A 13,821-nucleotide genomic window follows, 5' to 3' on the forward strand; every position below is an offset into this window, starting at 1 on the left:
GCCCAACATCTACCTTAAACTCAACCTCTACCTTAAGCTAACCTTAACCAAACATTTACCTTAAACTAACCGTAACCCAACCTCTACCTTAAACTAACCTTAACCCAATGCTTACCTTCAACTAACCTTAACCCAACCTCTATCTTAAACTAACCTTAACCAAACACTTACCTTAAGATAACCTTAACCCAACCTTTACCTAAACTAACCTTAACCAAACGCTTACCTTCAACTAACCTTAACCCAACCTCTACCTTAAGCTAACCTTAACCCAAACGTTTCCCTTAAACTAACCTTAACTGATAGCTAACCTATTCGATAGCTAACCTACAGGGCTAAAGGGAACATGGGAAACCTGCGAACCTGCAACTGTGTATAGATCTACCATTGACGCTTGTGGAGTTAAAACGACAACAGTCATTTGAGGTTGCTAAAAATATTGGTAGGGGCAACTCAGTAGTCCCTTGGCATCCTTACTATCTCTACCCAAATCTACAGCTATGGTAATCCGTTTTTTAGGGTTTATTTCTAAAAGATAAATAATCAAAGGAACTGAACATAACACAGCTAACAGCTGTATTGCAGCTTTGGATTTCAACAGCCCGTTGAAAATATCACATTTAGCAGTAACCCATGTGTTCCCAGGAGAGAAGCAGGAGAGCACAACCCCCTTCAGTGAGTCTTCTGTGAGGATAAATGTGCTTTTGATTTATGTGGAACGTTGTTTCTCAGCTGGGAGGTCAAGACTCCGAGGTAGGTCATGACCTGCACTGGTAGAGCTACGGAAAAACAACGGTTAACAGATGACATTTGTGTGAGCCGATATCCTGTCCAGAATTCATGGGAAATGTAAAGAAATGTTCTGAAGAACACATTTGTCACGGTGGATGTTTCTGTCAGACGAAACCATGTCAAGACTTTTACTACGCCAGAGCCATAAATTTTGACCTTCGAGAGTGAATTGCGCCTTAAGTCATCCTGAACTGTTACCTCTCCAGTTTATGGAATATCTCTCTGTGATGATGAACCTCAACCTTGTGCCATGGAGAGTCACGTGGTAAGCACGTTTTCTTTCCAACCCAACTACACCGGCTGCTTTCACTCGTTGCCAACAGAGCGCGCCGGGGGGCCGAGAGCACACAGGTTTACTCCCTAGCCAATCACCGCGCCAGGTGCTCTCACTGATAAAAACTGAAAAAAAAACAACAAATCACAGACCGGTACAGACCCAGGCAGCCGGGTGTCATGAGTATGCAGGTTTTGCATCCGACCCGGCAATACCCCCAGGTGATATCAGTGATTAATCTGTGATTAGTATACTCTCGACCGCAGAGGGATCAGTGAAACCACCCGGTGTAGCGACAAACCGGATTAGGAAACCCGCACACGTCCGCCCCCCCCCCCCCCCCGTGATACGCGCATGCCTGTGTTTGTTGTAAAGCTTAACAGCGACCTCCTGCGATAAACACGCTGTGTGACGCGCACATCGCCTTTAAAGGGGGGGGGGGGAAGTAAAGTTGTTTAGAATAGGAAGTCGCAGGGGTTAAAATAGGCGTCGAATAGCGGCGAGCGACTGTTTGAGTGTACGTCACGTCATTTTTTTTGTTGTTCTCTTGTCGTCCAGACGCCTTACTGGAAAAATCCCCCCCCCCACCCCCGAGTCGCAGTAGGCTAGCCGTGCGCATGCGCAGAGGGGAGGAAACGGGACAAGGCGGAAGAGGTTTTCTGCGGCCAGTGATAAATAAGGAGAATACGGTTAGGGGTTTGCTCCCGGTTGTTCCTCCGCTACGGGTTTATAAAACACCGGACACTTACGAACGTGAGACACGGACCCATAGTCAGTGGCGACTGCGATGTTTGTAGCCGACTACCTGTTCGTGTAGCCAGACGGGTTCCTCCGCAACGCTGTGGTTTCCGGGGAAGATGCCCGCGCGCAGCGTCGTGTCCAATGGGATTCCTAACACCGACGTTAGGTATTCCCGGTTGGCCAGTGACGACGACGGCTACATCGATTTACAGGTAAAACGACGGCGGGGTGTAACGAGGCTCTCGTCCAAATAAAGGATCTCGCGGCTCGGGTCGTTTTCCCGAAACGAAAAGGAAGAAGAATGACGCGCAAACGTTAGCTTCGAAACGGCGCTGCTGTTAATGCGTCAGCCGCGACCATCACACGCTATGCCACGCACCGTAGTACTGTAGTTGTCTGTATCTGTACCCCCAGCCACACAGCAATGCAATATTTAACCCCCCTGTCCCGTACTCCTTGTTGTGTATAAGTCACAACAGTATGACTGTAGTCTAGGTCCAGTGTTTCTCAACCGGGGGTCCGCGGACCCCTAGTGGTCCGTGGTGTAATCGCAAGGGGTCCGTGAAAATAAAATATTGTGGTGACCCACATATATATATATATATATATATATATAACGAGAGACATTCACCTAAGAGGACGGTGTACCTTTAAGGGAAGAGGCGAGGGGTCAGATAATGCACTTCCGCTTCCGGTTAACAGTTCAGTGTTGTTGTCGAATGTATGACATGCAAAGTTGGAGCTAGTAAACTACCTCGACTACGTCTACTCTCACGTCTCCTGTCTCGTTTTCTAACTCCACAATATCTTTAAAAAAAAGATCCTATGACATTTATAGGAATAGGATTATTTTACTCAAATGTGACTGAGACCTTTATCTACCTAAACTATAAAGGGTAACAGGACTTTTTTCTCTAATTACATGTTTCACAAGTGTCATTTATTGTATTTTAATAAGAGATCTCGCTCCCGTTTGCATTGTTAAAAGTTACTGCATAAAAATTCTGTTTTGTTACATATATCTGAAAGTTACTGAATACATATTCTGTTTTGTTACATATATCTGAAAGTTACTGCATACATATTCTGTGTTGTTACATATATCTGAAAGTTACTGCATAAGAATTCTGTTGTGTTAACTATATCTAAGTTACAACTGAAAGCTCTTATTTTTGCCCCAAAGAGTGAATAAATGCTATAATGCAATTTAAAATGCAGTTTCTACTGTTTCTATCAAATTGCAACCCCCCTCCCCCAAGATCAGGTGGAGGGGTCCTCAGGGTAGATCAAAAATACGCAGGGGGTCCAGGACCCCAAAAAGGTTGAGAACCACTGGTCTAGGACACTGCAGCTTTAAGTTTTACCACAGCCGGTTTACGGCAGTAACGCAAGACATGGTTGATGCGCTACTGTACGTGTATATAACGTTTACTGTGGCAGCAATAAACACAGTTTGATTCAAAGTCGTGGTCCGAGTTTTGCTGGACACAACGCTCCTGTAACCCGTACATGTTTTGTCCCCCGTTTGTTTATAGTATTCCCTAATCCAGTTTAATTGTTTAACCCCTCTCACCCCAACCGTTTTGCTGTCGGTGTTTACTGTCCAGTGTTGATCCATGTAAGCCAAACCGTGACAAATCCCTTTTACGTGGAACAATACTCGGCTCCTAATTCTGATTCTAACTGGATCATTTTTGCAGGTTTAAGTGCAGGTTTTGCTTGACAGCATTTGCCTGTTGCAGTACTTGTCAGATCCCTTGTCAGTTCTTGCCTGTTGTTTAATTATAACCACTGTAATTAATTTTGCTCGAGACAGACAAGTTGCAATAACTAAAGACTTCTCTTACTCCACAGTTCAAAAGAAGCCCACCCAAAGTCCCATACAAGGCTATCGCACTAGCCACCTTCCTCTTCTTAATTGGCTCTCTGTTGATCATCATTGGTGCCCTTCTACTGGCCGGGTACTTTGGTGTCACAGTGAGTATAAGATGGCCCACCATAGTTTGCATGTACAAGACACATATTACAAAGAGTACCTCATGCATTCATGTCTTGGGGGGGGGGTGTTTGCATTTATCATGTTTATTTTATTTCTTTATCATGTTTTCTCTTTTTCAGCACTCTGACCGGACTGTGCCTGTTCTTATTATTGGAATCCTTGTCTTCCTTCCTGGATTCTATCACCTGCGTATAGCTTACTATGCATCTAAGGGCTACCGAGGTTACTCCTATGATGATATTCCAGACTTTGATGACTGAACCGGTCCCCAGCTTGCGACCATTTTGTTTTGTATTTTGATTGAGGCATATTATGTGTCCTCGTGGATTTAAGGCAGTGCTGTTAAAGAAATTTAAAAAGCCAAAATGTTTAGTGTACAGTTTATACCCTAGTGCATAAAGCTATTTATTTTGATTTGATGTTTTGATTTGAAGTAGAACTAGTGAATGCCAGTCTGAATTAGTGAATGTCAAATATAGAAGACATGTATGTTAGGGTTAATACTCCTTTCTGTGCCCCTGACCGAGGCATGGGAAGAAGAACTGGGGTTGGTCCCTGGGCGCTGCACAACGGCTGCCCACTGTTTGCGGTGTGTGTGTTGGGATGGGTTAAATGCAGATGATATTAAAGTACATCTTATCTTATCACATATCCTATATTTCAGATATTGTTTTTTGCATGATTTCATTCTTTTTTTAGCCTGGTAAATAAATAATGAAAATGTAATTTGACAATTTTGTTTCACTGTTTGAAAACAATGCAAAAGCCCACACTTCATTTACACACACTGAGACAGACATGTATCGTCACCTTCTTAAAACAATGGCCTAAGTCATATTTTCAAGTTTTTCAAAAAACGGAATAAACTGTAACAAATACAGAATATATGATATTTCTTAATCATTTCACACAAAAAAGGTCAATAGTCAATATATTGTCATAACCTTTTTGAGTGAAATGATTAAGAATTATATATTCTATATGTGTTTCAGTTTATTCTATTTTTGAAAAACTTTAAATATATGACTTAGGCCATTATTTTAAGAAGGTGACGATATGTATGTGTATATATAATCCAGCAAGACTGTCACAGTACCATTTCCGTGCATCCTTTTAGTGCCACAAAAATCCACAATTCCTAATCCCTACAATCTGTAGGAATGACTGACTGAAAAACAGCATCCTCACAGTCTCCCTGCTTGCCACAGGGTGCAGCATTTAATCGTGTGCTGCATTATAGGCTGACGTACACTGCACAGTAAGCTTGTCTCGTCTCCCTGGGTGTCCATCTTACTTTCCAGAGGCGTTATCTCTCGGAAGACTTCAACTAATTAATGCCAATCCTTTGGTGTCCATATGGTGTACTTGGCCTTTGAGAGGAAATTTTGTCAAAGGTCGGAGTCACGCAGTTAGTTAAAAATTCACACTGTATTAACCAATGTAATGCAGCCACCGAGGTTCAAAAATCGATGCCAGCTGCATTTCCATCCCAATGTGCGGCAGCTACTGACCGTGTTAAACATTAACGTATGATATTGTGCTGATTGGGAGAGAGCGCTATAAAATAATGCAATTTGATTGATTGATTGATGGATTTTATTCCCATGCGGTGCTAACCACGTGAGGTCAGAATGATCAACCTTCAGTTGATAGGGATATGTCCCATGGATTATCGTTATACGAGACAAAAAATACATATATAAAATGAACGGACTGGTTATAACCCTGTTAGGAAATACTCCTTTCTGGTGGAAAAACGAGAGGATTTGTTGACAACTGGCCCATTATGGATCAGTTGGACGTTCTCACGAGCCAAACATGTTATTTTTCCCTAGTCCTCTACCGCCATCTGCTGGTGGTACGTGGTACGTCCATTAGCTATAGACTATACCGCCGTATGGCGGGAATTCAATGGGCTACAAAAGGGTAAACAAAGAAGTACAGATCCCATGTGTGGCGTATAAGGGAGGGCGGCCCTATAATCTTAGTTTTAACGCTCGTCGCGTAGCCGGAATGCAATCACAGCGGTTACATATTTCTAAACGAGAATTCCCCCCCTGGATCTTGAGCCCAACAACACAAAAAAAAAAAATTTTGGGGGGGGGGGGGGAGTTTGTCTGTCCACCTAATAAAAGGGCCCATAGCGGAGAGGGTGCTGTGCTCAGGTGTCCTATTTTCTTGCTCTCTCTGGTTTCCGCCGCGGCCGAAGTTCCCACGTCAAGACGCTTTTGTTTGAGGCGCTCAAGCTGCGCCTGTGTGTGTGTAGGGGGGGGCAGGAGGGGGGGGCAGGAGGGGGGGGGGCAGCAGGGGCAGCTAGGGGGAGGAGTGAGGAGACGTAGTAATATCACCAGCGGGGGCAATAGAAACGTGTTGCGAACTCCCCTCCTCGTCAAACGCGTGCCGGACCGGCCCGGGATATCTGGCGGAGCGGAACCCGCCTGGTCGCCCGGTTCGAGGGGGGAAGCCGCCGCTTCGAGCGACTCGGGACGGAAGAGGTGCGCGGACGTGACCGTGGGGTTGCGTGGGGACTTTAAACGGACTTCGGCGGGGGCTGGCTCTCGGACTTGGTGAAGCAACGCGTTATAACGCGTTTTTACTGGAACTGAAAAGTACTGGCCCGCTATAGCCCGCTATAGCCCCGCTATAGCCCCGCATTATATTCTAACCAAGTCTGACACCCGCCGCCCGGACTTCAGGGGGAGTTGTGCGGGTTTGGTTCCGCCGAGACGGGAGAGTTGAAGGGAAAATGTGAACACCTGCGCCCTGGGAGACTTTTTTGGGGGGTTTTTTTTTGTGCGCAATACTTTTCCCCCCCGGGGGGGAGGAGAGGGGGGGGGAGATTCCCGAGGGACTGGATTTGATCCACGCGTCGGACGACCCGAGAGGCACCGCCAATGGATTGAGAAACTCTGCCTCCAACTTCAGCTGAAGAAGAAGTGCCTCAAGCAAGGTAAGGAGCCGAGCAAGAGCACAAGAAGTGAAGGCATAGCTGTTGCGGGCCCAGCACCAGTACACCGCAACCTGGTTTTCCCCGGACTTGCTTGTAGGTTACAATACTAGGCAGCTGCTTCTCGGCATCTGTCTTTAGTGAAGTGTTGCAGTCGTGGTCCAGCTATCTGCGGTGGATCCAGAGGAGACCGTCACCAGCAGCTTTGTTTGGTTTATCGCAGGCTCGTGCGACCTCAGTCCCGGACCAGACTCTGTCCACGCGTTCCTTGGCTGCACTGAAGACGCTTAACGACCGACTAGATAAACGTGTCCCATTGTAATTGAGGGATGTGAAAGCCTAACGAAAACAACGACCAAGCCCAATAGTGTTCCCAGGGAGGAGTCATGTGGTTCTCCCAAGCCCCCTTCTCCGTCCGCGCGCCTCAGACAAAAGATGCACCTGTTTTGCTCCAGGTCCGGGTAGTAGTGACAGGCAAGACTTCCTTTCGCTGCAGGGCTTTCAGAAATTATGACGCTTGTCGGTTCGGGTTCGGGTTTCCCGAGTAGGTGACGCGCTTTCTCTTTGTACACCGTGCGCCGGACTCAACAGAACCAAAAGCCGAGTTCGTTTGCATGGCAGCTATCCGGGTCGGTACATCTGGGTTGCGTCCTTTGCACGTGCATTGTCTATGCTGTCACATAGCGTTTCCTTTGTTTTGCTCTTCAAAACTAATAAGGGTGTATATATATATATATATATATATATATATATATATATATATATATATATATATATATATATATATATATATGTGTGTGTGTGTGTGTGTGTGTATGTGTATATATATGTATATATATGTGTATATATATGTATATATGTGTGTATATATGTGTATATATATATGTGTGTATATATATATAGATATATATATGTATATTTATGTATATATATGTATAATGACACGGTTCAAGTTGATGGTCTCATGAGTGCAGCTTGGGTGGAGAATGAATGCCACACCATAAATCTCATTTTCAATAACAATGCACTGAATGTACTGAAAGGGGTGTGACACTTGCTCTGTGGCATAAAACAATAATGCAGTCCTATACAGACGGCTCACTCCTTGGGTGGCCTATGATTTGAAATGAAGACTTTTTTTTCTTTTTGCTGACGAGTCAGTTTTTTAAACATCACAAAATAAAATCCCAAGCCCACCGAGAGCAATGTGATGTTCACACACCACTCGGCATTCTCTCTCTAGAGCTCTGCAATTGATTTTTTGCAGCTTGATTAAATCGGCGTAGCATAACAGTGACGACTATTAAGATTGGTATAAAATACATGGTCGCCAACATCCCACCGCCCTACCACATGATATGGTCAAAATAGTGAAAGAACAACAAGAGATCATCTCCTCTCGGTGACAGTATCCTTCGCTGACTTTGATTTGTTGGGGCTTTGGGGACTTTGTGTTTTGTTTTTGTTTTTTTTATCTTAGAAGATAAGGTCAATGCTATTCACCTCCGTCACATTAATCCTGGCCGTGAAGGTCCTTCAGCTTTATAATGTCGGTAGAAAACATCACCGCAAATGGTTTTTCACCGTCTGTCAGCATCCTGATATATGGCCATTTAGACGGACCTGGAATATCAACAGTATCTATTGCAGCTCAAACCACCACAGTTGTGTTTAGCCCAAAGGCTGAAGGTAATTACTGGGAATTGCTGTTGGTAGCGATTAGGATGGAGGTTATAGTTCTCTAAAAGACGGCCCTTATAATAACTTCAGAGCTTGCCAGCAAATGTACCTTTTACACCATTACAGAACATCCAGAGCACCAACAACTTGTCTTGGGAGACTGAATTGGAAGGACTGAATTGCAAATGCTTACATGGAAAGGAAACAAACAAACAAAAATACTATATATATATACATGGAAATTATATTTGAATTGTCTGTTAGGGAATTTTGACTGTTCCCGCTTGCTGTGCTAGCTTTCACCAAGTCAATACTGATAAATGATGCTTAATTGGAAATGAAAGGGGAGCATTTATATTTAATGAAAGTAGGACTGCGGCCTTGCAGCAGTGGCATGTACCAGTAAAAGACATGGCTGTATTTTTAAGGCTTCTCGTGCTGGCTTGTCTCGATTTCTAAACCATAATAATAGCTGGCCTATTGATGAGGAGACGAGATCCATGCCGCTCACCTTTTAGTTTTCTGTGGATAACTCGAGGCCCTTAAGAGAGCTGCTTGGGCGTATGTTTGTCTTCAAGCTTTGACCAACACCAATTATCTGCCCCCAGCATCAGACTCAGGCCCTGGAGTTACCTACCCACGCTTTGAGACCCTCGGTTTACCAGTTTACCTCAGTGCAACATCTTGTAAGTAGCTTTATCTCCCATGGGAATGACTTATCGCCGAAGAGGTTAGGGTAGGACAAACCACTGTATAGGCTGTGCATCTTACAAGAGCCTGCCCGGTAATCAGACACGCGCCTGAAGACTTTCCCGACATGACTCGACTCTTCCGGGGCCTGTTGCAAAGGCTGTGTCCGAATCAGCCCTTGAAAAGAAACGTGGCGTAGGAAGTCCCTCCGCTCTCGTGCTAAATTTGCAGAGTTTACCCGATATCCGATATCTGCGATGCTACACTGCGGCACACATTCGGCGCTGTCCCAGATTTTACTTGTGAATGAGCAACAGAAGGTACATCCATTGCATGCTAGTCAATAATGTGATACCCTGTAGCGCCATTTGTAAGGTTATCAGCAATCGGCGCATCAGTCCATGTAGGCTGCCGCTGTTTAACATGGGGTTATCAACTGTCTAACCGTATGGCCTGTTCATTTCCTATCGTGCCATCAAAGGTCAATAGAAATGCCAAATTAGGGTGGAACGCCAGCTCTCTTTCAAAAGAAAAAAAAAATCTATAAATTGATTACTTTGCGGTCCAGGCTGGTTGAACCAGTCAGATTTGGTTTGGTGGCCCATATCCTATTCCTCTGTTACTGACTATGTTCCACATACAACGGGGTGAATTGATGTCTTTGTTTTGGTTGTGTGACAGCTGTGCCTCTGTTTCTTAAGAGTCTTCCTGCACCTGTGATGGTCTCTGCATGAGTGACATTCTCCTTGTTCCTTGGTCAAGCTGTTTTGCACAGAGGCTATGGCATTTGTCAGGATTACCAAGGATTACTAAGAAAGAAATGCTGCTTCTTATCAGGCCTACCTGTGTCACCAACATCACTGGTGGCACCGCCCAGGTACCGAGGGCTGTCACACTCCCACATGCTCTGACAAGCATAAAATCAGGCTTTTGTGTGTTATATGCTAAGTCTGTGCACTAATGCGGCAAAGCTAGTCTCTATTACCTGAGCTTAACCACCCTATTTCAGGTCTACCTACTGTGGGAATGTGGCAAATTAGTTTCAGAACAGAGACCTCGCTACTCCCACGGACTCGTGTACAGTGTAATACGACAAAGCGTGCATCCAAATTCCTTGCAGTATTCACTTAATGCGTGTTTCTATTATATTTCAAGGCTTCTCTGCAGTTTCTGACATTGTAATGTGTAATATATGAAGGGGCCAGCTTTACCAGTGTTTAAAGGTGTTTAAGAGTGACTTAGGGTCAGCTTTCTCCTTGGACTGAACACATGCACATGCACACTAAAAGGTGGAAAAAATATTGCCATGTTTGTGTTGCTCTGAAAAACACGTTGTAGCTGACTTTTGAACACGAAAACAACAACATCATAGTCGCTGCCCAGTATACCAAACGCAGGTGTCTTTTGGAGACACCGATGAAGACTGAAGACTGATGATGGCTCGTGTTTAAACTGTCAGGGGTCAAGGTAAAGTGTCTTAACAGTTGCAGCCAACTCTTATTTCGGCATCCGACTCCGCTGTGTTACTGTACCGTCTGTCCTCCTGAGTAAAATCTGGAAAACATGTCCTGTCAGCTTTACAGGGGGAAGTCTGTCCATGTTATCTATAATTCTACCAACATATACTACAGGCAACCCATCAGGCAGCATAATCTGGAGTGATTGCTTGCACGATTTACAAGTGATCCATGTGGCGTTCAAGACAGAATTGTGTTGGTGAAATTAGTACGCCTTTGACGACCACCATGTGTAGGGGGTGTTGGGTTGGTAGTTTCTCATCGTTATTCAAATAGACGGGGGTGATTCCGGTGAGTTGCCTCCACTGCCAGAACCGCCGAACCCACTATAGCAGTGTTTCTCAATCCAGTCCTCAAGGAACCCCTATCCTGCATATTTTCTTTGCAACCCTGAATAGGTACCTGTTTGTAGTTATTCAACCAATCAGCAATGAATTTTGTCAGATGTTGCACACCTTGTATAATTAAGTGCTGTGAGATGATTGGTTGAGTAAGTACAAGCGGGGCTACCTGTGCAGGGTTACAATGAAAATCTGCAGGATAGGGGTTCCTTGAGGACTGGGTTGAGAAACACTGCACTATAGGAAAGGCCACATGACAGAATGCCCTTGATCTGTCTCACCAATTTGATTTTTAATTCAATTACTCGGTTAACACTCGGCGGCAGCAGGGCAGGATTAGACCGGGTGTTACAAGTGTACCATCCAGAAGGCTAAGTCATGCCCACATCGAAAGCAATTTGTGTCAATCAGATCCAGTAAGCGAGAGGTGTCCCTGCGCAGCCTACCGAGCGAGACGTCCCGCGCCCAAGCGGAAACTCGGCACGTTGTTTCGAAGCGTTTGCCTGCGCTCTTGTGTTCTTGAACGCGCTCTGTATGTAAAGAGAATGTGTTAAGGTTGCCCACGTCCAAGTTGGAGTTTTTTAAAGCATTTTGTGCAGTTGTTTTTGAAAGGAGATGGGTATAAAAAAAAAACCTCGTTGGTCTCTCCTCCCATTTGAAACATGCAGCCGATATCTAAATATGTCTAACCACTTTAATGTTGACAGTTTAACCGTCATACTTTCCCCACTCATTATTTAATGATATACGGTGGAAGAAAGCATGGACAGGTTGTGATAAATACTGTAACAAGTTTATGGAAGTGTCTTTCAAGATATTGCATTGAATTTATCCGGTAAAGCTTGCGTTAGAAAGATTCAGTCTAGATATTGATTATAATGTAGTCTTGTATCACCCGGACCAAGGGGATTGGTACTGCGTTCCACTGCCAGATTGCTCCGGAATCGCATCCGAAACGACGTGCAAAAGTTCAGCCGAGGTGATTTCTGTTGTACTGCGTGGCGGAGTGTATTGATTTTGGTATGTGTGACTTGGCCAAGGCTATTACATTATATCTGCTTTCCCTCAGATTCCTCTTGAGGGAGTATCCGTTTAAACCCCTCGCACCGTACATGGACATGCACTCCCTTTTGGGGGAAACAAAAAAAAAACCGAGATCTTATTCAAACATACTTTCTTTAAAAATAAAACCCTTCACCCCCCCCCCTTGTTTGAACCATGGCGTTGAGAGAGAACCTTCTGGGTCTGAACCGTGAACGTGTTTTTTCCTGAAGGAAATGGATGGATGGATGCAGGGGCGATTCTAGGATCAGAGCTTTAGGGGTGCTGAGCACCTAGAGTGCTGGCCGGCCAGGCAAGATAAATTTGGGGGGGGGGGGTCAAACCATTTTCGAAGCATGGGGGGGGGGTGCTGCATTTTTGTTGTTAAAATATTACGTTTAAACCATATACTGGATATGGTTTTGACATTTCTGCAGCTTATTAAACATGGACATACAGCAAAAAATAAAAAAAATCTCTTCAATTTTAGGGGTGCTGCAGCACCCCCAAAAATGGGCTAGAAACGCCTATGGATGGATGGATCTCAGCTTTGTTCAACTCGCCCGTGCTCCGTGTATAGTCTTGGGCTTTTTTGTGTGAGGTCTAGTCTGTTAACATGTCAATTAAAGAGCTTCTCGTCTCGTTCCGCCGCCAAAGCAAAAATAACCGGGTCTGTCTGCAGTCTACTCCCGCACCTGCAGACGAATCCCAGTCCGGGCTTCCTCCGTAATGAGTGTAATCTTGTCTGGTCACACCCCTGTGTACGCCTTCCGCGCACATACTTTAGTGTTGAAACACAGCAATGCGGCGTTAACAGCAGCTCAGAGCTTTTGTATGGCCTCGAGGTCGGTGAAAAGTAGAAAGGGGCACGCGCCCAGATTGAACACAGAGGACAGGGTTTCCACATTGCTCCTCGGAATGTTGTGTGGTTGGATGCCCGTGAGGACCACAGCCCAGATGACGCTGAGCTGGGCCGTTATTATGATTATTATTTGTCCCTTTTTCTCCCCAGTTGTACTTGGCCAATTACCCCACTCCTCTCGAGCCGTCCCGGTCGCTGCTCCACCCCCCTCTTGCCGATCCGGGGAGGGCTGCGGACTACCACACGCCTCCTCCCATACATGCGGAGTCGCCAGCCGCTTCTTTTCACCTGACCGTGAGGAGTTTCTCCAGGCAGAGGTAGCGCGTGCAACCGACCAGAGGAGGCGCTAGTGCAGCGGCCAGGACACATACCCGCATATCCGGCTTCCCACCCGCAGACACGGCCAATTGTGCCCGCAGGGACGCCCGACCAAGCCGGAGGTAGCACGGGGGATTCGAACCGGCGATCCCCGTGTTGGTAGGCAGCGGAATAGACCGCCACGCCACCCGGATGCCCCTGCGGTTATTATTTTGAGCATCATTTCTTTCTTTTCTTCTACTCACAGAGTAAAGAGCATAGCTACTACACTGGCAGTATGCACAGCGTGCACCCACCCCCCCCTCCCCCCCAACTATACTGGGCCTGTTTATTCCAGCCCTCTTCCTATGCTGTACGGTTCGCCCGCATTATCATTTTTGCACTCAGTTCATTTGGTCACTTCACCGACTGCAGTTAGGTGCAGTATTTGGCAATCAACGGTAATAACAGTCCGGCAGGCTGCTCGCCGGTCAAGCGCAGGGGGATAAATTTCTCCCTTCGCCGGCCTCTCCGGACAGGGCGATTTACTCAAGTGCACCAGCATCACCACTACCGGGGGACTAATTTGTCGGTCACGTGGCCGAGATCACACGAGCCGCGCTTCCAGAACGCATCTTCG

The 13,821-nt window shown here is 45.7% G+C and overlaps 1 protein-coding gene and 1 long non-coding RNA gene across 2 annotated transcripts in view; both read left to right on the top strand.

Moving 5' to 3' along the window:
* The first annotated feature begins 1,680 nt into the window (after positions 1–1,680).
* tmem230b (transmembrane protein 230b) lies at positions 1,681–4,534 on the top strand. The gene is made up of 3 exons (XM_056288826.1): positions 1,681–2,019; positions 3,662–3,784; positions 3,926–4,534. Exons 1-3 carry the CDS (start codon positions 1,924–1,926, stop codon positions 4,064–4,066), a joined length of 360 nt encoding a protein of 119 aa, XP_056144801.1. The 5' UTR covers positions 1,681–1,923; the 3' UTR covers positions 4,067–4,534.
* Positions 4,535–6,651: 2,117 nt separating this feature from the next.
* LOC130113191 (uncharacterized) overlaps positions 6,652–13,821 on the top strand; it is a 10,450-nt gene continuing 3,280 nt past the window's right edge. Inside the window, exon 1 of the long non-coding RNA XR_008810275.1 lies at positions 6,652–6,756. This is a non-coding gene — a long non-coding RNA (uncharacterized LOC130113191). The remainder of the gene's footprint in view (positions 6,757–13,821) is intronic.

The sequence above is a fragment of the Lampris incognitus genome, chromosome 1 (assembly GCF_029633865.1).
Source record: "Lampris incognitus isolate fLamInc1 chromosome 1, fLamInc1.hap2, whole genome shotgun sequence".
NCBI classification, from domain to species: domain Eukaryota; kingdom Metazoa; phylum Chordata; class Actinopteri; order Lampriformes; family Lampridae; genus Lampris; species Lampris incognitus.